Genomic DNA, 24902 nt, shown 5'->3' with positions numbered 1-24902 from the left:
TTGATTCTCAGGCTACGTTTAGGTCACTGTGTGAGAAAGGTGCTTAGCAGAGAACACAATCACAGGAAACAGCAGAGATACTTATTTCTTAGCTTTTAGGTTTCAGTCTAAACTGTGAATTACATTGGAGTAAGACTGAGCACCTAAGTTTGTGCATTTTTTCTGTCCAGTAGTTTAATTCCTAAGATAATTTTTGACCTAAAATCTTTGTCTTCCTGTCACTTTACTGTGTAAGTTTAGGCATCCTAGTGTGCAAGAAGTGCTCTAGGACCACAGTGTAAAAACAAAAGTAACATTTATGAACTGAAATTGTATGTACAAGCATATAATCTCCTTTCATTTTTTTACCTTTTCATTGTTTTTCTCGGCTTCAGCCTTAATTTCTGGAAATTGATGTCTTCTGAAGAACTAGGATGAAGTGGGGATAACTTTTAGAGTTCTGTACTTGCTGTTCAGGTCTTCAGGTGGTATTTCAAGAGTGACGTGGTCTGCTGCAGTAAATTCCAAAAGGTCTAGCTGGAATAGTGGGGAATAACCTGCACAGTTTTAAGAGTAAATAAGTAAAAAGGAATAATCCATAATTTCATAGAATCATAGAGTCATAGAATGGTTTGGATTGGAAGCGACCTTAAAGATCATCTAGTTCCAACCACCCTGCCATCAGCAGGGACATCTTCCACTAGACCAGAATTGCTCAAAGCCTCATCCAGCCCGGCCTTAAACACTTCCAGGGAGGGGGCATCCACAACTTCCTTGGGCAAGAGAACTGGTAAATTACTATATGTAGTAATTTCACAAGAGAACTGGTAAATTACTCTATGTTTATATGTGCTTGGTACAGTTGCTTTGGTGCTGAACATGATAAAGTCAGTTCACAGGCAGATTTGAGGCTTTGATTACAGTAACAGTTACAGAAGAGTTACAAATCTGTTGATTTCTTAAGAGATGTGAAACAGTAACCATTCACATTCGAGTAGAGATTTTATCAAAGCATCATATTGCTCTGATTTCTCCAGGAAAGTCCAAACTAACATTGTGAAACTGTAGAGGAAAACAAATGATGGTTGGACTGTTTGTTATGCCTGTGTAATTTTAGAGACTCTCAGGACATGTTGCTTGGCTGTCAGTGTGATATGCCCTGGGCAGAGAAGCAGCTCTTCATGCAAATAAAGCTTCAAATTATGTGTCAATACTTTGAAGTGCATCTGCATCTAAGGAGGAGTGATGACGTTGGCCGCAGCTGGACAGAGTGGATATGCTGGATTACGGTAGTCTCCCTGCAGTGACTGATGGTTCCTGTTGCTCTGCTGCGTGTTGCTGCACCATAGTTGAGCTGATGGAATATTCTGTGGGAGTGGTTCCAGTTTAACTTTTGTGTTGATTTAATCTAAACTTCTGAAAATGGATTAGGACAGTAAATGGAGATCCAGTTGTACTGGGTAGCTGAGAAGCATGTAATAGTAAACTTGTCTGATCTGAAGCTTTTGCTCTTTCAGTTGTCTACCTTTAGTACAAAATGTGAAATATACCAAGCTATATGTCATCACTGGCATGCTTTGCAATTATAACAAGATAAAAAAGCTGTGACAGACCAGTACAACAAACTCCAGATCGACAACAGCAAATTTTACCACTGTGCTGATTTATGTGCTACAAATTATTTACTGAAACTTTGTTCATAGAAGCTTCATGAAGGGAAGAGATGCTTAAATTTGCTTCTAGTAGCTGACTGTCAGGAATGCTACAACAAACCTCTCAATCAACAAGTGTTCAGAGTACATTTTGAATTAATGTCAGAATATCTTTTGAGGACTTTATTCTGCCTACTCTAGGTGATTAGGTTGTGGTTTGATGTTGCAGCTTGTTGCTGTGGGTAAGTTAGTGTTGGGAGGAAGGGCAGTGGTTCTGTTCTGACCACACTGATCACCCTCCCATTGCTGGCCAGCTTGTCCCTGCTCTAAATCAGGGTGCTTCTTGGACCTGCTGCTGGGTTGATTTTGTTTGCTAGACTGCAAGGAAAAAGTTTCCTGACAGATCGACAGATTTTATGGGATCAGTTAAGGATCTGATGAACTCTAGAAGGGTGGGACAACAGACAAAAAGAGAAGAGGAAGCCTTGCATGATGACTGTGTGGTATTAGATCAATGCAGCTGTTTTGCTGAACTGCACTTGTAGATGTGTAGATGTGTGAGTTCTAGGGTGCTCATCCTGAAGCCAACAACCCTGTCTGTCTTCAGAGAAAAGGAGGACAATCAGGCTCCTAAAGCATAGGCCACAAAAGTATAGCTGAGGAGGAAAATCAAGTGGAATCTCTACAAGCAGGTCTCTCAAGGCATCGTTGGCCTTGCTGTCACTTTCTCAGTTTGAGGTTCTCATCTCTGAGTTTAAATATTGGTTTTCAGGGCTGTGGAGCAAAGAATATCTCCCCAAACAGCAAATTTTGCTGTAGTGAAACCGCCTTTTTGAAAGATTTGTGTTCTGTTCAGAGGAGTGATTGCTGAGGAAGTTGGTAAGAGGGTACCATGTGCAATGCTTTTCAAGTGGTTCTTGTAAAGATTGTTGACTTTTGGTACGTTGCAGTGTGTTTGTGCAAGATTGAAGCATGTTGGTGAGATGGGAGGGAGAATACCCTTTTAAAGAATCTTGTTTCATGTTTGGGGGGGTTTGATTTGAGCTTTGGATAATGTTAATGCATGGTACTTTTAATTTTATAAGTTAGCTGCAAACAAGTTGCTTTTGGCTATTCTCTATCGTTCTTGACAGTCCATCACCAGTGGACAAAAAAGTAGAATTGAATGCTTAATTACTTTACATTTAGCAAAAGGATAAAATTAATGGGCTTTAAACGCAGAAGGAGGCATGCAGTAGACTTGCTTTTGGTAATACTGAAGCAATGCTGTTGTAATAAAGTTTCACAGGCTGCACGGTTGTAGTTATTGTATGTATTTTGTCTAGAGACTTCCTAAGAAATAACAGAAAGCAAAGTTTTTCTGCTTTGCTTCTTGTGAATCACTTAGGCAAAATTTTTTAGATGTTCTTCAAGAAACTTGAGATTTCTCAGTCTACATGGAAAAACATAAGTTTTTCTCTCTTGTAGGATCCTACTGATCTCATTGAAACAAGGATACAGGGGCCTGAACATTGTGGCTCCTTTTTGTAGGTGGCCATAGCTGAGTCAGGTGAAATGTTGTTTAGCAGTCATGTGAATCATGCTGGGATCTCAAATGGTGTGTTTAGGCTTATATTTAGTAAATTTAACTAATGTTAAGTCTGTAGTGCTTTTATGTACAGTAATTAATTTTAAGTCTTTTAAGGTTAGCATTATTCTACTTTGGCCATGGCTTGTATTTTGAAAACTATTTGATATACCCTTTGCCTATTTAGTTTAGAAAGAACAGAATACTCAGTACCTTTCTTAGAAGAAGCATAGCAGCTACCTTACTGAGGTTCTGATAAAGGGGGGTAAATAGCCATATTGTGGCTTTGTCATTCTTTCTTTTGAATGTTTGGGATTGGTCAAGTCTTACAGAAAGTAAACTTTCTGCTGCTGCCAGGGAGAGCACTGGAGCCACCTGCTTTTTGAGTTTTGGGAAAGATGGGTCATTTTTTGCTCAGGCAGGTGTGTAGATGTGTTCCGGTAGCAAATCGAAGGCACGGCCTTTAGTCTGCTCTAGAAATAGGGAAACCATGTGAGCACGTTAGTACAGTACTGGGATTCTCACTAAACCCTTGCGAACAGAGAAGAGTTTTACTAATTAACTTTGTATAAATTTCCCCATGCACACTTCATCGCTGCACGTGGTTTTTTAATGAGTTTATCTTCAACTGTTTTCCAAATGTTCTAAGCTAAATTGGAGGTGAAAAGTTACTGCTAAATAGTGGGTGGTTATGTGTTGGGATTTCAAACGTATAATTGGTTAACCTTTCCTGTGGAGGCAAGGTCTACAGTTTTAATTCTCACAGTTGTTGAGACAAAGCTGAAAATAGTGTAAAGGTACAGTTATGTAAAGGCACAAATATTGGAAGGCTACTTCTGATCTTGTAACTGTGGGAGTAGGAGAGAGATCACTTTATAGGGCTTAATATATCCTTTTGAGCTTCTCTGGGTAGGTACAAAGAAACACAATTCTGAAGCATAGTAAAGAGAAATTACACGTTGGGGAAGAATCAGATTGCTAATTCAAATAGATCTGAAGTTTCTTGTGCAGCTTCATTCTCAACAAAGTTACTTTAAATAACTGATAAAATATGGTTATGTCATAAGACTGTATATTGTAGCATCTAGCACTGAGGCAGGATCAGAAATGCCAAGGGTTATGCTTGATAGACTTTTTTTTTGTTCTTAATTTTACTTTATAAGCCTACAAATGAGACGGTTTGACTATCAAAGTATCCTGTTTAATATAACTGGTGTGATACCTGATGGATTAGGTACAGTTGCTTCTCTACTTGGAGGGTGGGATGGGATAGATGAGTCTTTTAAACTTGGGGGTTTTTGTGAATAAACACACCATAACAAGCAGAATAATTCTCCCTGTATTTTATCTATGTTGCTTTTGCTAGGAGTTAATCCCCCTTTTTTTTTTTTTTTTTTTTTTTTTGCTGTATGATGTGTCATGTTTAGTGGTGGCTCGTTTTCAGTACTTTTTTGGTTATACTGTTGTCTAGCCAATTGTGCACCATCTTACATTTCTGCATTTGTTTTTTTGTCCAAAAAATACAGCTTTGGTCTGTATTGAATTTCCTTTCTGTTGATTTCAGATCATTACATCAAGTAATCAATAATGACTCTGAAGTCTAAGGTTCTCCTTCTAAGAGTTTGCCACCATTATGGTGTCGTCTAAAAATTTAATAAGTTTATTAACTCTTCTGTCATCCAAAGTGTTAATGAAGTCATTGAATGGACGTGGGTTGTACCAGTCTTTTCCCCATTGGATCAGGAGATAGCTCAATTTAGAATCCCACAAAATATATTCCCAATTTTGCAACAAATTCTGATCAGCACATTTTAATTTTATTCATAGTTTTTTTTAAACAAGTACTGCACTCATATTTTTGTCACTAAAAGTAAATAGTATCTCCTTCTTTTGCCTGTGAGATTGTCAGGTAGCATGGTGCCAAAAGCCTGTTTATCAATACATGTTTGGGGTTTTTTTATTATGCTAGTTTTTCCAAAAACTTGCATAAATTTTTGAAGGTAATTCCAAAGGACTGGAGATTGAGTAGGGTCCATTAATATGTCTTAGATATAACATAATTTAATGTTTCCAGAAATTACTTAGCTCATTCTTCCCTTTTCTCACCTACACTCCTTATAGTTTAGTAATGGTAAAATGGTTAAAATTTTCACTGTATGGTTGCAATTAACATTTTTTGAAAACTAAACAGCTGGAGTTCTGTATTTTTTTTTTTTTTTGCCATTTAAGGGGTACGTGTATTTTCTAAATTATTTTCTATTTATAATTTCATATATTTAGAAACCTTTCTTGCCTTTTTATGTGACTTACTGACTGAAATGGTTAACATGACCTTAATTTTTATCCTTGCTTTGTTTTTTTTTATTCCTCTTAATCATGTCTTCTTTCTGAAATTTTAAAAATTAAAGAAGAATATCAGGAGGTTGTTGAAGATTCCTGACACATGCAAAACTGCTTCATTTTGTTAGATTCTTTTTCTGTATCGTGGGGAGGTTGTGCCTTTAGTAGCAATTTTCAGTAAGTGTGTAGTCTACTGCATTCTTCTGTCCTTCGCTTGATTGCCTGAGATCAAACCTGATACTGTGTTCCTTAATTTGTGAAGTTTGCATTTTTTTGGAAGCTGTCTTTCTAGTCTGCTCAATCTTTCCTCTTTTAGAATAGTGAGCTGTTACTGTTATTCTTACCTTGTAATACTGGGTTTTACTCTAATTAGTCTAATGATTTCTGGTTTAGGGAAAGTACCCTGTCTCTGATAATATGATGAGGTAGAAGGATAAGAGGAAAAGGAAGGAAGGAAACAGTGAAAAAGACTTAGAAACACTTCTGGTGAGAGATGGCTTTACTAGTAACCAAAAAAAAGGCGTTAATTTGTCAAACTCCTTACCCCCAAAAGTGGTGTTTCAGTTTCTTCTTTATCTTCCTAGTTCCTCTCATTTTAGCCACCTGTTCTACTCCATTTCTTTTTTCTGGTTCATTCTGGTGTTTTTTGGACTTTGTGAGCTGTTTCCACTCTAACCTGATGGAACAGTAATCGCTTTTTTGGTAGAATGGCTGGATTGGTATTGTGCCTGGTTAGTGAGTTAAATAAGCTCACAGAGGGATCTGAATAAAATGAGAGCTAGCCCAAAGGAATCAGTGGGAACTTGCATCTAGAAAGAGAGATGGAGGATACTGAGACTGAAAGAGAGGATCTCTCCTTTCTAGCAGTCTTTTTTCCCTTCTCAAATTCTTTCTTCCCTGTCCTTTCCCTATTCAAATAAAATGCAGATAATTTGCTGGCTACTGGAGAATTCTTCAGAAGGAAACTTGAGGAGATTGGGCAGTGTAAAATTTGCCTGCTTGAAAAAGATAATACCAAACTTCAGTGGTGTTCCTCTTACTAAATGTTTTATTTATTTATTTATTTATTTTTTATTTTAATGCCTTCAAAAATCAGACATCTTCTACTGAACTGTTTTCACAGCTCCATTAGAAAGCGATTCAGCTTCAGGCTGGTTTTATTTAGAGTTTTACTCCTCGAACCTGCTCAGTTATCAAATCAGGATTTCAAACAGCAAGGAAAAAAGTGGTCTTTGGGCTACTTCCTACTCATGAGAGGCAACCAACTGGTAAACCACCAGTCAGTTTTTTTCTGCCACACTGATATACACCACACTGAGGCGTACAACAAATAGGTTTTTTTAAAACTAGCCCAGACACCTTACAGAAACTTAGCTGACGAGTTGACTGGAGGGAGAGCCAGAGACAAGGGAGGCCAATTTCAGAAATTGCTCAATCTTCTTTTGGCCATCCAGCATGTATTACTTCCTTTGTATAGGATTCTGGAGGAGGATAGTCTGGGTTATTTTATGCAGTTGTAAGGACAATTGAGAACAAACTTCCAAAAATGCCTGTGTGTAGCAATAATTTTACCTGCACAAGTTGTTCACTATGGCTTAAATACGTTTTTCTCATTGTTATGTACATTTTATTGTTCTTTAAAAAAAATTGTCACGCTTTTACGGTTTTGCTAGAAATAAGAGCACTTTCTCATTATCTTTCTTCTTGTTGTTACACTTTATTTTGAGAAAATAAATATTTAAACAAATCCAGTGTTGATGTTTGGTTTACATTGCAGGATGGCCACTTCATGCTTGTTAGTGTAAATTCTGCAGAATGGAGAGTTATCCTGTTGTTCTTTAAGCCATTGTTGTCTAAAACACTGGCTTCTGCCTTAGTTTTTGTGCATTTTAATTGAAAATAAATGGGACAATAGATTTTATAGCACTTGGATGACTTAAAAATTTCTTTTTGTGGGAGTAGTATTTGAACCATTTAACTCATAAGGTGGATCCACCTGAAAATCTCAGAGAAAAAGTTGTTGTTATGAGAAAATATCCATTGCTGTCTTTTTAAGTAGAAAGACACTGAAATTAATCACCTGTATTTGTTTATATCAATGCAGAATGTTTTTAGAGACTGTTCATCAGCAAAAAGTAAAGTGCATTATTTTTTTGACATTATGTGACTGGTGTAGTTGCAAAATGACTTGCAGAAATGTAATATCTATTTTTTGTTTGTTTGTTTTTATTTAAGCAGAAACATGTTCCAAATAAGGTTCCTTACAGTTGCACCTCAACAGGAGGGGAATGTTAAAGAAGAACCAATTTCAGAAATTCAAAACAGACGGACCTGGCAGTTTGACTGGGCATTAAATAAACTGGATAACTCTGTCAGAAAAACTGGCCGCATCCCTAAAGCCCTTCTACTAAAAATCTTCCATGAAGTATGCAAAACAGGTAAGTTGCTTCCAATTAAAACAAAATAAAAACTAAATTTAAAGCTGTAATGTAACGATTCATCAAACCAAGGAAGTTGATTGAGAGTTCTGATTTATATTTTGTCTGAGTGTTTAATCTGCTGCATATGTTGATGAACAGATTTTACATGCTTTAGAGATGTTACTGTGCTTGGAATGCACGTTTACTTTTCCAGGTTTTTTTGTCTTTGGGAATTTCTAAGTTTTGTAAAAATTCAGTGTGTTTTTAAGAAGTCTTGTATTGTCTTACTTGTTGTGGGTTTTTGTCTGGTAGTGTTACACCTTCCTCATATACGTGCACTGTGAACTCTGAACAGGGATCATACCTATTTTACACAGTTTTTTTTTTAAAAATGTCTGTAATAACCCATGCTGTCCTTAAAAGCTGTTTGTTTTAACATGGAACTGTACAGGGAAATGTGGAGGTAATCCCCAAGTTTCCCCATTCCCTAGTAGCTGTGGCTGGTCAGGACAAGTATATTTTAACCATAAAGGTGTACTGCCTTTTTAGTAGAAATTGCTGGTTTTGCATAGAAAGATGTAATTGGAAGATGTTTTATGTCTCCATCTTATTGGGTAATCTGTGATAGATTCTGCAGCTCTCTGTTATTGTGCCTTGGCAGTAGTAGTGAAGTCCAAGAACGACAGATGAGTTCAGATGAGTTTATAGTTACTTTTTCAACATCTGGGGCTAGTGCAGAACTCGGAGAAGGTAGACATTCTTAGAGTTTCCTTCACTATTCTCTAGATCTAAATTATCTCATTTATTTTATATTGAGCATGGGCAGAAATAGAAAGGGAATTTTGCCATTTTAGAGATTTACCAGAAAGTTATGTCCCTCTTAGATCTGTGGCTCTTGGATTGGGAAATTTAAAGTACTAGTTCATCAGAGTTTAGTATTTTGTATTGTACTTTTAAAAATTTCTGCTCAGCTGAGCTCATTGTTGTACTATATGGCGTGTTTTATCATGAATCTTTCATGATAGCACATAATAGTGTCTTTGTTTAATCATTTGAGTATCCTGTATTAAAGTAAAAATCTTTAATCTTGGAGAAGATTCTGTCCTATAACAAATGCATAAATTTTTCTGTGGGTCAGTCTTGAGTCTTTTTTCTGATAGTAAATGCGTAATTATTTATAAATAAATTTGTGACTGTGTTTCACTTGCAGGGTGTCCAGGGGGTAACCAGACTTTGCTTTTGTTGCGGAGTTGTGGTGCTCTTTTACCAGAGATATTGTCACCTGAAAGAACAGAACTAGCCCATATGATATGGGACAAGATGAAGGAACTGGGTAGGTTGGTTTTGTTAGTCCTTCCTGCAAGAAAAGAATAACTATGTGCTTTAATTACTTTCTTTGTAATAGAAGACTGAATGTATTTGAATAGCTTTTAAATGTTAAGCTATAACAGCAAATACTCATTACCGAATAAATGCTAAGTTTTATTGTTCAGGTGAGAGACCTGTTTCCTATTCTGGGAGTTATAGTGACATCTAGGGGTGTTAATAAATCTAAAGAGATTTTTTTTTTTTTTTTGTAACATGCTTAAATTGGACCTTTGCTTGATTTTTATTATTGTGAGAATGTATTTTACATTCTCTTATTTTACTTTTCCGTTAAACGTTACCTTGATGTCTGGTAGGCTGAGTATTTCTAGTGCTACCAGCTATTTTATAGGATGATTTTTTTATTTAAGTTAGTCATTTATCTATAGCTATTATATAGGTGAACTGCTTCTAGATAGTAATGTTGCTGAATCTGTAAAATAAATAGAGCTGTTGAGACTGTGGAGTAGCATGCACACGAGCATTGGCGTTACTGTGCTCTTGTTAAGTTTTATCCTTTTATAAACACATGTGTGCTGTTAAATAGATGCCTGATATTTCAGAGGTGGATTAAAAGGAAGCAGTCTGATTATACATAAAGTTTATACTTTAGAGTAAAATTGGTTTGAAATTAGTTACCCAAGAAAGCTGTAAAATCGTGTTAAATTAAGAGAATCTACATTCACTAACTGTGTTTGAAATATTTCCTTAGGTGCTGTGTATGATACAAGTCATTATAATGCTTTACTGAAAGTCTACCTTCAGAACGAGCATAAATTTTCTCCGACAGAATTCTTGGCTAGGATGGAGGAAGCTAATGTGCAGCCCAATCGAGTAGGTACCCTTTTATGAGATCTTCATTCTTAATAGTAGTATCCATTTATTGCATGGAAACAATTAACTTTCCCTTTTTGTTTTCTGTAGGTTACATACCAAAGGTTGATTGCTGCTTATTGCAATGAGGGTGACATTGACGGAGCGAGGTATTCTTTTGCATTTATGTTTAAACAGATTTCCACAAGATCTGTTTCTCATATTCCATACCATTAATGTAAAAACTCATTTCAGGGTAATTGTTGTAAATTGAACAAAGCAAAGAGGGAGTTTAAGTGTATTTTAACCGAGCGCTGAAGAGCCGTTTCTTAGAGACAGCTGGAACCTACACAAGCCAAATAAAAATAAATGATAGACCAGTGTGTTCAAATCAACTTGTATTCAGGTTGCTCAGGAAAGAACTTGTTTTGTCATTTCTAGAGCCAGCATGGAAAAGTGTGAGGTTATGAAGGCTTACTGCCTGTGTAAGAAAATGGCTACTGAGAAAGGCATTTGAGGACAAAGTGGGCTAAGGAGCAAATAGTAGTAATTTATTTGTTGTTGTTATGCAGGGTTTGCTGGGTATTGCCTAACATTTTAACTTTATCAAGGTTAATTTGCAACAGTGCAAATGATGTATATTGCATGTATATATGCACATATATATTGCAAATACACAGTTCATCTGAAAAAATTAATAGGACCAAATTATGAGCTTATTATGCAGCATCCCCAAATGTGATTGCTCAGTGACATCAGGATTTGGTTTTGTCTGATGATACCATACTTGTCCAGCAGAGCAGCAATAGCTGAATAGTTTACCTATTCAAAGGAAAAAAAAAATCTAATCATTCATTGTCTTGTATTTTGCAGTAAGATTCTTGGATTTATGAAGAGCAAAGATCTCCCAGTCACTGAGGCAGTATTCAGTAGCCTTGTGAAAGGTCATGCAAGATCAGGGTAATGTTTAATACCTTTTTTCTTGTTTTCTTTTAGTTTTACTACAATATAATGTGATACTGTACAGAAAATTACAGGCTGCATAATAGTTTGATGGTTTTGAATAATAATGTGTAGAAGACTGTCTTTTTATACATTTTTGAAGCAAAACAGGATTATTTAACCAAGGAAGTAGATTGTTGTTGTGTCTGAAAATCTTGAATTTCAAGACAAATTACTGTACTTTTGTACTGTTTGAAAAACAAATTTGCTGCTTAGTTTTGAACTTTTTCAGCTGTTAAGTTGAAAGAGTATTCTAAGTAGTACAACAATTAAAAGATTTGCACTTCCACCTTTCAGGATTTGCTTAGTTAAAATAAGTTTCTCTATGCTTGTTGCAGTCTTTGTTTCCAATTCTAATTAATTTAATGAGGAAATGCAGAAGTCACAATAAAAATTATTATGATTAAATCTACTGAGGATCTTTCTTTTGAATTCTTTTAGAGATATGAAGAGTGCAGAAAATATCCTTTCAGTGATGAGGATGGCTGGTGTTGAACCCGGTCCAGACACCTATTTATCGCTGCTGAATGTGTATGCTGAAAAGGGTGATGCTGATAGCATCAAAAAGGTATTGCAAGTTTGAGTTTAAATACAACTTGTTTGATCTTTTGTTCAATTTAACTTTGGACTGCTTTCTATCTGTGCAGGAGGAATAATACATTTTTTAAAATTATTTGCATCTGAATAGCTGATTAACTGAAAGCAGTCACGTACTTTATAAAAAATACTTGTCTTTTGGTAGTTGCCTATCACTCTGAGAAGATATGTTTGCCAGCGAGTGATTTAATAATTCAGGCTAATAGTGCCCATGAGATATTTATTTATTTATTTATAAAAGTAAATAAGCAGTAAGCTTTGATTATCCTGCTCCCATTGAGCCTTTCTTTGGCTCCCATTGAAGCCACAGAATCTTTCCAGTAAAACTGATGGTTTTTTGAGAGTTCTTACCAACAACTCAGGTATTCATGGAGTGTAGATAAGATAATGCTGCCTTAGAGCCCTTTGTGTAGTTGATTTTTTTCAAATATTCTCTCTTATTTATTTTTAAAATCAAATAAATATTTGGAAAGGAATGAGAAAAGAAAATTGGTTTGAGTTTAATAAGTAGTATCAGATGGAGAGGAACAAATCAAGGAAGAGGATGTGGGAAACATAATATTGTTCTGTGACTTACAAATTAAACAAATCTCCATCAACCAGCCTTCTTCCAAACAGTAACAAAACAGTCTCAAGGTGTTTGAGGCCCTCTATATAGATCTTTGGTATTTTCTCTGCCATACAGTTGATGTATCTGAACCCATGGTTTTAAAAAAGGAAAAAAAAAACCATTTTTTTGTGATTGTAAAAATGTATTTATTTAATTAATTTGAATGTATCTTGCCTTGAGTCACTGTGGAGTTTATTAAAGTTAAATTTATTCTGGTTTACAGACTCTAGAAGAGGTTGAGAAGACTGAAGGGTACCTTATGGATAGGGTTTTGATGCAGGTGATTTTTAGCCTTGCCAAGGCTGGATATCCTCAGTACATTGAAGATATTAAAGAACGCATAAGATTTGAAAGGGAATTAATTCCAGGTATGTCCTTGGTTACTACAGCAGTGATTTGCTACTCAGGGTGGAGAGGGAAAGCACTTTCATTCTTTCTTTTGCAACAAAAATTAAGGTTACCAAAAGTAGGTAATTTTGTACTTTTCTCGTGGGTACTTAGGGAAAATAGTACTTTTGCCTTTAGTTTTTATATTCATCTGCTGCTTTAGATCACAGCAATTTATAGAATTTAAATATATATAAAAATAGTTTATATTAAAAATTAATCTATAAATTTTTAAAACTTTTAAAATTCATTAAGATTTTTTAGGAAAGCAGTAATTGTGGAGTCTTTTCTTAAATTCCTATTGTGACAGCTCTTTTTGAATATCATAAAAAGGAGACTAAACACTGAATACAGTTTTCTTTATAAATAAAGTCACTTTTGGATCCCAGTATGTGTAATCGATAACTGTAAATTATACTTCATCTAATTTTTTTCTCTTCTGACATGTCTAGTAATCATAGAATCATAGACTGGTTGTATTTCTCTTATTCAGTGTCCTTCTGTCATGCTGCAGTGGTGATGCTTCTGTAATTTTTTGCATGGTCTTTTTAGTGGGAAAAGTGAATTTCATGGGTAAATATAAATAATTCTGGAAAAAGTAGTCTCAAATATGTTTGGTTCATGTTTAAATAGTTGTAAAACGTTTACTTTCCTAGCTTTCAGTAATTTTAGCAGTTCAATGCAAAAATAGTTATATGCACTTTTAAACTTTGGTTGTTCTCTTTCATTTGCTAGATGCAATGAACCTGTGTTTGACTCTGATAACTCATGGCTTTGAAGATATAAGTTTCCATATTTTGAAGTCTCTTAATAATTTATCACGTGAGAATATGGACCAAGGTAGCTTCTTCTTGCAACATTGTGTAAACAGAGATACGGTATGCAGAATAATAATACTTTTTTCTTAATATACTAATAACAGTATATTTATTTACTTTAATGCAACTGTGAAAATGGCAGATTTTTTTACATGGTTCTCAAAAAAATTAAAAGAATTTTAATATTTCATATCAATTTGCATAGTAAATTGAAATTGAAAAATAAATCATGTTTGATATATGTATTATCCATTTCCTAAACATTAGAAGAATCTGACATTCTTAACAATTTGAGTAATTGAAAAACATTTTAATTTTTTAAATCCTTTGTAGCCTCTGAACAAACTGAAGCAGTTTTGTAGTGAGTTAAAAGAAGCAAAAATGCACTCAGCGCCATTACCGTTTATTTTGCGTTGTGCTTTGGAGACCAACAAATCAGGTACTCTGCTTATTTAGTTATTTTACATACACTTATCTAGAGTACTTGGTCACTGTTTAATTATCTTGTGAATGTTTTCAGCCTTGGCCATTGAGGTGATGAAGATGATGAAAGAAGAAGGCTTGCCACTCAGACCTCACTATTCCTGGCCGCTGCTAGTTGGGTTCCAGAAAGAGAAGAATCTTAATGGTTAGTTATCTGGTAAATGCTTCCCTAGCTTTATTGCAAACCTAGTGCACAAATATTTATTAAACATTGCTTTGAGATTCAGCAGACTCTTGGAAGTAAATGAAGACGTTGCTGCATGTCTTACTTTGTTGCAAAAATTTTTCCTTCAAAAAGACTTTTTTTAAAACCTTGTTTCTTACTTAAACATGGTACAATTCTACAAATTTACAGTCTACCTTTGCATAGAAAGATGCGTGAGACCTCTCATCTTTCTAACTCTTCACGTTCTTTATGCCTCCACTGGTTCTTTTTGCTGCTCGTTACTTTTTACAGAGTTTACTCTTGAAGAAACTGAAATCTGAGGGAAGAATTTAAAAGTAAGGTCATGTTATAATGGCTCTCTTGGACTGCAAACCCAATCCTTTTTTCAAGCCAGCTTCTTATTATCTACCTGATAAGCCAAACGTGAGTTTCATTACAATAATAAAAACTGCAGGAGGACTTACATTGCTGAATGTGTGCGCCTGACCTGACAGCATACTGATTGAAGGACAGAAATGCTCTATCTTTGGGATTCTTAAGTAGGTTTAAGCGTTTAGCATGCTTTCCCCTGTTACACATGGGGATGTCTACAGGATATGAATAAGAATTGAACAAATATTAAATTTTAGAGTACAGTATCTAATTCTTTGGTTTGCGTTATTGGTAATTCAGAAAGAATGGTATTGTAAAAAGATGCTTTTAACAGAAGTACTTCCCCCTTGGGGAAACAAAAAAATGTCTTTTTCATCTTATCTCACAGTATAATGTGCTTTAGAATGAGATGCAGAGTTGTTAGTGTGACACTGGGTGACAAACAAAATGCACAAACAAAAAAAAAAGTGCTTTTAGCAGACTCTTCATATCGCAATTTTATCTTAAATATACAGTCACATTCCGGTTTGGAAGGAATGCTGAAACAAGTATTCCCTAATTGTTTCTGGCTATAAAAATGTCTCAAGTCTTTTTCAGAAAGCCTTTGTGAAAACAATATTCAGTTTTTATTAACTCCTTAGGCTCTGTTCCTGCTAGACTACTTCTCAAGTTTATCTTCTCCCAGGTTTTCAAATGCTTGAAAGTTCTATGATATTTTAAAAGTCTGGCAATGTTGTTTTAGTTGGGTCCTTTGTGACTCTAAGTACAATGTTGCCAGAAATAAGTAAATTGAAATCAGTGTCATACTTCTGTATGTGGATGCTGCCTACTGAAAAAACATGCTTTTTGTTACTCCATGGAAGATTTCTTTTCACTAACTCAATTATAAGAGACGTCAGAAGTATTTTTAGATTTTAACTTAGCTCCCAAAACTGAAGCAGTATCTAACCGTCGAGAGAAACTTAAGTTTCCATATCTCATTTGGTCTTTGGCAAGATCAGAGGTTGCCTTAATTTGGATGCCTGCTGTAGAAATCGACTATGCTTTAGTTCCTGCTGGAAGTCATGTCAGCAAATTGAGAAGAAAACTGATGAAGGAACCCTCAATTCTAGCTTCCTTTGCCATTTTCTATAGAGCTTTTCTTTTTCTATCTGCAAAGGCATTGGATACATAAACTTCTATATGGAGGTATGATAATACTGTGGATTTGCAAACATGTTTTTGTAACCTGGTACTTAGTCTCCGAGTTTGAATTGTCAAATGGGAATGTTACTACTGTGTGCAGACCTACAAAAGTCAGTGTTTTTTCAATTCTTAAAATACAATTTAAGAAGACACCCAAGTGATTTTTTTCTGCAGTGAAGAATCAATGGAATTATTCTTGCTACAGTGACAAGTTGTCTTGTTCTTTCCCATGTGTAAGCTCACATTCATTTTTAAAATTTAATAATTAAAAAAATTGGTAAATGAGATCCACTTTCTAAAAATACAGCCAGTATGCCTGAAGGAAAGTAAATAGGGGGAAAGAAACCTACCCACCCTGAAATTGTTTCATAGAATTAATAGAGCAAAAAATAGTGCTGCAGTGACAATCTAAAGGTGACAGCTGATAGTAAATGAACAGAATGGTGCTTTCTAGTAGCAAAAAATAAGAGCTGTGTGAACAGAAGTATAGACAGAAACTGTGTCACATCTCCTACCAAAAATGAGGTAATAATTCCTTTGTCTACAAAGTAGTAATGCCTGGCTGAAGTGTGTAATTTTACATCACAGTATAGGAGAGGCTGAAAATGTAAAAAGACTTTGAGGAAAAACTATTAAAAATCTGATAGCATGTAGACAGTGGACTAAGTAATCATTAAAGAGCACAGAATATAAGCGGCAACCTGTATGGAACTGCAAGGTACAAATGTCTGAATCAGTATGTAATATGACCCAAACATTTATATAACTGGTAGCAACGTTTGATTATACATTTATATAATATTTCTTATAACAAAAGCTGTCACTGGATATCAAAGGAAATTCCCTAACTTCTGTATTGTGGAATTGAGTTTGGAAAAAAAGTAGCACTGAAGCGGTGGCTAAAAGGAACGAAGCTAAGCAAAGTTGTTTTTAAATATATCATGGAGAACTTAACCACTCTGAAATAGCAGACAGCTATTTTTTCAGTCATTTTACTCAAGCAAATAATTTCAGATGAGGCATTCTTGCTTTTACGTGCGTCTGTTACATAAGTTGCTAATTACTTATTTCATTGGTATTTATCTAAATAAATGCTGTTAGGCTTTCAGGAATGGAAAGTGCTGACAGGGTTTAAAAGATCACTGTGTGGTGGATCTGAAACTGTTGTTGGCACTGAGATTCATCTTGTATCAGATTATACACTGAAAACAGGAGGACCTATTATAAATAAGCAAAATGTTTTACTTATGCTTGTTACTGAATATTTTATAGCTTCCCTTCATCTTTATGTAATCACGTTATTGTTAAAGGCAGTTTTTAAAAGTCAGGTGTGTATTTCACTTTTGTTTTCTACTAAACTGTTGTAATATACACAAAGCATGGTTAGTGAATTGTAATTCAGTTTTAGCTTTGGGAAATAAGAGAAATAAGACACTCAGTCCAGAGAAGAATAAGGCTAGTGAGTTCACAAAGTAACTGCTTGAAATACTGTTTTATAGACAGATTTTTCTGCAAAGAGCTTCCTGAGTGCATCTGAAATTAACAGCACAGCAAAAACATGTTAAATATTATGTTGTTTTCCTGAATGCGACCACACTTTTCAAACTGGAGTTTTATTTTTTGTTACCTTGAAAAACTGCTTAAAGCCCAGTTTTACTGCCCTTACCCTTGTAGAACTGTGTTGAACTGCCTTAGAAATCCCCCCTGTTCTGCTGGGACTGCTTTAGGAAGAAGGCATGACTTATTGTGAGAAACTTGGGAAATAAAAGGTGGACTGAAATGCAAGTCTCACTTTTCACTTCTTGGAAAGCACCAAATTGTTCTGCTCTACCACAGAAATACGACAATCTTGTAATTAGTCTCTTCTGTATTTGTTCTTGGATATACTGATTCGAGGCTGGAATCCATTCTGTTGAGGTTTTTGAGTGCTGTTTCCAGTACTGACAAAAAGGAGAACAGAAGTTTGGCTGTGTTTTGGTCCCTATTTCTGTCCTCTTTCCATTGACTCAGTTATTTGATATTTAGATACTTAGCTCCTGCAGTCCTTATGTATCTCAGCCCTAGATCTCAAAAACCTGTTCTTGATCAAGCAGGCTGATGCCCCAGAAGACTTTGCTGTGGGTTTTAGTCATACCCAGTCTTCTGGATCAGTGGTCTCCAAAGTGGGGCGTGCGAGTCAATCTACTGGGGTATGAGTGGGCTGTTAATTATTTAAATAATTATTTCATTCTTTTTTTTACTTTCTGTTTCTGTCTGTTTTATAATGTGCATAATATATCAATACAGTAGTACATGTCTAACTTCTAAATAAATATGTATGCACTGGGGGGGTGTGTTCCCAAAAAAGTTTGGAAGACCAGTGTTCTGGATAAACGGGACTGTGCTTTGATCTTTTTTTTTTTTTTTCAATAGTCTGTTATTTGGTTTGGGGATAGAGAAGAGGTTAGTGTATTTTCCAATATGAGGAGCACATAATGCCCAATCCTATTTCATGCATCTATTTGACAATTTATAGTATTTTGATTGCAGTGGGAATATTTCATTGCTTTGTGTTGTGGAAGATAAACTTATGTGATACTATGTGATAATAAAGTAACTCTGCTCTCGATGAGGTAGAAAATGTATGCAAAATTGTACTGCTCTCTTGATTTTCATTAATTTTCTATTCCTCAAAAAAATTGCATGTCAGCCATCTTAGAAATGAAGAAATTTGTTGCAGCTTTTTTTTTTTTAAATTAGTGATTAATTTGGCTTTGTGCAGTATTGTTACTGATACTCTTCCTTAATCTGCATCTCGCTGTTGTGCTGGTGTTCTTATCTTCATACTTGCCCTTTCCTACTCAGGAACTGTGCTCAGGAACTAGAATATGGGGATGCTCAACAAGCCTGTTTTCTTCTTGGTTCTAGATAAAAATTTGAACTCAAATCTCCTGAGTTTACCATACCTTATTCACTATGGTATCTAGTTCTTGGCCTTCCAACTACTTATTAGTGATACAGGTAGTTATTTTTGTAAAGGTCTTAATGTAAAGAGGACTTAAAATATTTTCTGGGAAGTTGAAAACATGAAATAGAAAGTAGTTGTCAAAATTTGAAAGGTATCAAGAAAGATGTACTGTAATTAATTCTTTATTCATATTTTTGCAGATTCTGGGCCAAAATCAGTTTTGTTTAAGGCAAACTCGAACAGATGATGCGACTTTAATCTAGTGTGACTTGCCTGCATGTATTTTCAAGTGCTCAAAGGGAATTCACATTTGATTATTTGCACCATAGTGCACTGCATAAAATATTCATGGAAGTGTCACTTTTCCATAGGTGGCACTCCAGGGCAAAGTCAGGGACTTTGGGAAACTTTACATTTTTAAAGTAATAAGTATGAAATGCAAGTTGAAAAAAACATATGCTGTTTGGTACTGGTGTCCTGCAGCAACTGACAAATCACTTCTAGACCAGTAAAAAATGGTAATACCTGTATTGGTTTTGACAGGGGTTCAGAGTTTGCTAGTTATAGTTACTGTAAGAAGTTTCTGCAAATCAGAAGAGTATGTGCAATTAAAAAGCATGACATATATTCTAAAACTCCACACTCTAGTTGCTAAACTATTAAGATTTGGTATCTGTTGTCTTCAAATGCATATCTACAGTAGTAACATACAGTCTGGTTGTGTGAATTGATCTGAACCCTGTAAAAGTTATAATGTTGCTTCACTGGGGCTTAGGAGACTGCAGCCTTTCTCTGAATTTCCAGTTTGAAGCTGATGCTTTGATAGAGTAATCCCCTTATTTGCTTACAGAAATGTTATTTGTTTTAAACAAATCTGGAGACAAATCTTGAAAGCTTGCCTTGTTAATCAGAGTTGGGTACTGGAAACAAACCTAAGAATGTATTATGTATTGAAGAATGCATTTTTATCCTGAATTTGATTATATACTTAGCACCAAATTTCAGATTTGTTTTTTATGCATAATAATATGGACACTTAGATACATAACTCTAAAAGATGTTTTGCTATCATGACTAAGAGTTACTGTCATATAGTCACTGTGTTAGAAAATAACTTTGTGTACTAGCAATTTCCACACTTAATTTCATGTTTTTGATAGTACAGCACAGAACAGGAAGTTTATTGAGTCTGTTTTAAGTTTCATAATGAACTTTATTAGCACCTAAAATAAAAATGCAGGATTTGGCATAGCAGTTAAAGGGGGAAATTGAGTCCTTTTTTTCTGAAAAGTAACATTTATTTCTAAATGTTGAGTCCCAAGTTTTCATTTTCGTGAAATGCTTAGCCTTACCAATTTTGCCTTGATAGGTATCTTTGAGGTCCTCAAAGTGATGCATGAGTTGGGGGTGGAACTTGATGCAGAAACATACACAGACTATGTTTTCAACAATTTTGCTGATAGTGAAACTGCCCGTGCTCAACTCAAGGTGAGTTTAAAAGTTCATAAAAATTACTATTGCATGGCTTGTTTTCCTGTGTTCTCTGTGAAGGCTTTAGATCCCAGTAGTGCTTTAAACGTGAACTTGGTGTGATGAAGTCTGTTCAGAGTATATACTTTTCATATATATACTTTTGAAACAGTTGTTGCACTGATGGTTTGTTTACTGTGTTTTTCTGGTGCTGTCTTTCTTACTCCTTTTCAGAGCTAACCAAAATGTTTGGCTCAACTTACTAGCTTTTTGTTTCCTGAAGTGGAAAACTAAATAAATGAATGATGTCCTTTTTTACTGGGGATCAGAAGTTTTACAGTTGCTTTTGGTGATTTTTTTTTTTTTTTTTTTCCCCCCTTGCTGAAGAATTCAGAATTGCAGACTAAGTTTAACTGTCCCGCTCCTCCTGCCTTTGGTAACTGTTGCAATTGATTTTGATACAAAAGCTGGATAATTTTTGATCAGTAGTGACTTATCTGGCACCTTCTGTGTTTTCAAGAGCTATCAGTACAAGAATACCAATGTCTTTTGGGAAGGAAGCATTTAAAAATACAAAGTACGCGAAGGTCTTGCCTGTGTGTACTTCCAATGATTGATTGTTTTATCTCTAGAAAAATGACTGCCTGTTTGAAAGTGTCGGACTCTCTGTAGCAGAAATAAGGTATGAAGCAGCACATGGAAGACTGAACAATGTTCTTTCTCTGTGTAAGTATTTTTCATGTTGCATGTTACTATGTACTTGGTGGTAGCGCTGATTGTTGGTAGGCTAAGAGATTTACATGTGTTAATATATGAGGTTTAAAGATATATGTGAAACCTGAGCAAAGCTTTTACTATGTGAGGTCCTCTATGATCATATGTCAGACTGTTTGAAACTTCCAATTCTGGACAACATATTTAAATTCTTTTTTAATATTGAACCTGTCCATAAGATATACATATAAGATATTTACAAATCACAGCTTTGCTGTGATTGTCGTGGGATTTTATAATCCTCTCGTACTTAGAGGGTTTAAGGAAACAATTTGTCTTGCACGGTGATTTAAGTCTTTGGTGTGGTGATCATTTTTGTTTGTGGCATCAGTTACAACAGGATGCTAGTGTAACAGTATGGCTCTGAAGCACTATAGAACTAATAAAAGAAACAACTTTAAAGAACTGATTGGCACTGAATTTAACCTGAGAGTGCTTTGCTGATCTGTTGGTCATGTATAAATTTGATGGGCTGATTAGTTGATGAAGTTGTAACAGCATGAATTAATAACTTTTTAACAGTTTTCTCCAAAGACTGTTCTGATGCCCAGTGGTAGCAAAAGTTAACATACATCATTGAATGTATGGGATGGGATGATTTGCTTGGTTAAATAGAAATGTATGTTTCTCTTCAAAATTTTAAAACAAATACAGGTTTTTATTTGTCTAGTATTCTGAAACAATAATAAAACACCTAAATTTTGACTAAATATGATACAGAAAGATCTTTGGTTTTTTTTGGTTTTTTTTTGTTTGTTTTTTTTTTGTTAAACAACAGTATTATTTGTCCAAGGTTCAGGGAAAAGCTTAAGCAGTCCTTTGCTGCAACTGTCATTAACCGTTTTATTTAACAAATACAGAAATATGGAGTCTATACACTGTGACCATGAGAAGCTTTTGTGTGGAAAATGAGAAAATTAAATGAGTACTTACTAATCAGTGATTTATTTTTTGTATTGGAAATTTACCAGTTAGTGAATCTTTAAGATTCACCTTACATTCTGCCATTATTTTTTGTTCTTATTAAAACAAAACCCATGAACCATTAAAAATAAAGTACTCTAAAATAACTTCTAAATTTTTTTGAAAGGAAAACTATTTTTAGGAGCTATTAAGTTTCTTCTGGAAAGTTAAATAAGGTTTTTTTTTGCATATAAGAAAAAGTAGACCTACCTATGCACGCTTATTTTGGTTGACTGAAGTAGTCAGGTTGTGTTAAAGGCACAAATACCTGTGTGCTGGTATATGATAAATATATATGATATGATAGGCACATATAGTAGGCTACATTCTATCTGACTGTCGTGAAATTAGTCTTGCATAGTGTTTCATTTAGTTGTTGTCTGTGTGTTGAATTTAAATCTTGTAGTGATATTTCTGTTTACAAAGGCTGGGGTTAATAATTCATGGAGACATACAGAATTTCTTTTGAACTTGAGCTTTAAAGGAAGGTACTTCCATAAATAGTTTACCAAGCTGCAATGAATGCTAGTAAATCTAATTAGCACCTATGTAATGATAAAGCACAGATATTAAACAGCTGACTTGTTTTTTTTTTTAACTTGTCTTCTTTTGCAGTATTACAAAGAGGGGAAAAAATAGATGCAGTATGGAAAATAGTTCCAAGATTGTCTCATCAGTGTAGTCAGGGAAGGCAAAGGTTGGTTATTAATGCTGGTTGCTATCTAGGTGTATTGATTCAGCTCCTCATACCTTATAATGTATAGATTTCTGCTACTGACAAGATGAAAACTACGAAGCATCAGCTGAGGAATCTGGGCTCATAAGGCAGCGTACATGAGAGCTGCTTTTTCCCTTTATCGTGTTGTTCCATTCCACTTCATTGTCAACCTCTTGATTTTCTCAGACTTGTTTGTTGCTAAGGAAACCAGGTTGCCGATTGTCAGCAGCAGCTGAGCATACTAAGATGCTTTTCTCCTCGTCGTCTTACGAGCAAAAAAGTTTAATATACAACTGGAGGAGGATTTGTATTGAGGGTTTCTTGAAACCAACTTTACGTGAGATTTTTAAAACTAAAATAAACGTTCCAATATTTAAAACTTTTAATTTTCTGAATGCCTGGAGTTAGACTAAAGGGTGGTTTTAGCATGTCATTCCTGCCTTTTATTTCCCAAGTTCCTATAGAGCTTGTGTTTTTATTTCAGTTCTCTTCTCCCGTCTGAAATACTGCAGCCCTTGCTGAAAGGGCCCAGTGCATTTAGGTTTTTACTATTGTGATAGTGAAGTCAGATGATAATAACTTCATACAGGACTTAAATGCATCCACTGCTGTGTCTTTTTCTTTGCTGGACTATGGTGCTGGAATGAGACAGCAGTTCCAGGGGAAAAAGGTAGAATGATTTGGAATCATCTTACCCAAGAAATGTTGTAAAGATGAGGACAGAGCATATAACTGTAAATGACCTCTCAGTGACATCTAATGTTAAGTAACTTTACAGTTTCCTTTATGGTCAACCAATATTGTAAATATCAATATTTAGAACTGTGTATCTTTCTTTTTTTTTCCTCTTATGTATAACTTAATTCAGTGGATAGCACTTTAGGTGGAACTATTTTTTCTTTCTTGTCAGGCAATTTACGCCAGCAGAAGCAAACACCTAAGGAAGTTTTGTTTTGTTTTAAATAAAATTTTAAAAAAATAGAAGGCAAAATTGTAAAGCCTATTTTAAGGCAGATATTCAGATGGATCTTTTAGATCAGGTAGATCTTTTTTTGTTCCAGCACTAATATCTCAAGTTGGGCTTTGAGCAACCGGGTCTAGTGGAAGGTGTCCCTGCCCGTGGCAGTGGGGTTGGAACTAGATGATCTTTAAGGTCCCTTCCAACCCAAACCATTCTATGATTAGGATGGTTTTTGAGTTTTGTTTTTCCTCTTTGGAACATAATATTTTCCTCGATCTTATACTTTTTTACAGATAAGATGCTTACTCCTGTTACTAATTTATATAAAAGACTAATGTATTAACTATTGACACTAAAGGCAATGAAGAGGGAAAAGATCTCTCTTTTAGAATATTTGATCCCTTTTGAAATTGAGCAGATTTAGAACTGATAAAACCAGGACTGTTTCAAATTCCCTGATATTTGAAATTTTGATTTACAAAAGTTTGTCAGCATTTACTAAACTAATGAAATAGTTCTTCTAATGACACCCTACTTACGTGACCTACTGACTTACTGCAGTTCAGGGATTTTTTTTTTACAGTTACTATTTACAAACATTTCTTTCATTTACAGTGTCTTCAGCAAGCACAGCACCTATCGATATTCGTCAGTTTAAAAGCAGCCTCATTTTGGGTTTCAAAAGGTAAGGTTGTTTTATGAATTCCTCTTTTTCTCCTCTCTGGTAAAGTTGCCTCTCTTTTTTGCCTTGTTGAGCACAAGTCTGTGCAGTCTTTCCCCCCCGGTTCCATGTTTGAAAATTTAAAAGTAGGGTTCCACCTGTAGCAGATCTGAGGAATATCTTTGTTCTCTGCTCTCCCTGGTTTCCTGACCTCTGCGATACACGAGCATACCTTTGAAGTATTTTATATAGTCGATTAGAAAGAACTTCACTCTTCTTGGTTGTTCTGTGGTATTTGACAGTGTATTTGACAGCAGGTCGAGGGAGGTGATTCTCCCCCTCTACTCCACTCTCGTAAGGCCCCACCTGGAGTACTGCGTCCAGTTCTGGAGCCCACAACACAAGAGGGAAATGGACCTGTTAGAATGAGTCCAGAGGAGGCCATGAGGATGATCCAAGGGCTGGAACACCTCTCCTATGAGGACAGGCTGAGAGAGTTGGGGCTGTTCAGCCTGGAGAAGAGAAGGCTCCGGGGAGATCTTATAGTGGCCTTCCAATACCTGAAGGGGGCCTAAAAGAAAGCTGGGGAGGGACTTTTTACGAGGGCACTTAATGATAGAACAAGGGGAAATGGCTTTAAGCTGGAAGAGGG

General features: G+C 35.3%; 1 protein-coding gene across 1 annotated transcript in view; it reads left to right on the top strand.

Annotated features, from left to right (window-relative positions):
- The first annotated feature begins 7780 nt into the window (after window positions 1–7780).
- The window catches only part of LRPPRC (leucine rich pentatricopeptide repeat containing), a 77774-nt gene continuing 60652 nt past the window's right edge, over window positions 7781–24902 (top strand). Inside the window, exons 1-13 of the mRNA XM_010172268.1 lie at window positions 7781–7976; window positions 9169–9291; window positions 10036–10157; window positions 10248–10306; window positions 11010–11096; window positions 11580–11706; window positions 12569–12713; window positions 13468–13610; window positions 13884–13989; window positions 14071–14178; window positions 20073–20191; window positions 20806–20899; window positions 24205–24274. Coding sequence (XP_010170570.1) covers window positions 7781–7976; window positions 9169–9291; window positions 10036–10157; window positions 10248–10306; window positions 11010–11096; window positions 11580–11706; window positions 12569–12713; window positions 13468–13610; window positions 13884–13989; window positions 14071–14178; window positions 20073–20191; window positions 20806–20899; window positions 24205–24274 — 1499 coding nt within the window. The remainder of the gene's footprint in view (window positions 7977–9168; window positions 9292–10035; window positions 10158–10247; window positions 10307–11009; window positions 11097–11579; window positions 11707–12568; window positions 12714–13467; window positions 13611–13883; window positions 13990–14070; window positions 14179–20072; window positions 20192–20805; window positions 20900–24204; window positions 24275–24902) is intronic.

The sequence above is a fragment of the Antrostomus carolinensis genome, unplaced genomic scaffold (assembly GCF_000700745.2).
Source record: "Antrostomus carolinensis isolate BGI_N321 unplaced genomic scaffold, ASM70074v2 scaffold9730, whole genome shotgun sequence".
Classification (NCBI taxonomy): Eukaryota; Metazoa; Chordata; class Aves; order Caprimulgiformes; family Caprimulgidae; genus Antrostomus; species Antrostomus carolinensis.
This window is presented reverse-complemented; position numbering and strand designations above follow the sequence as displayed.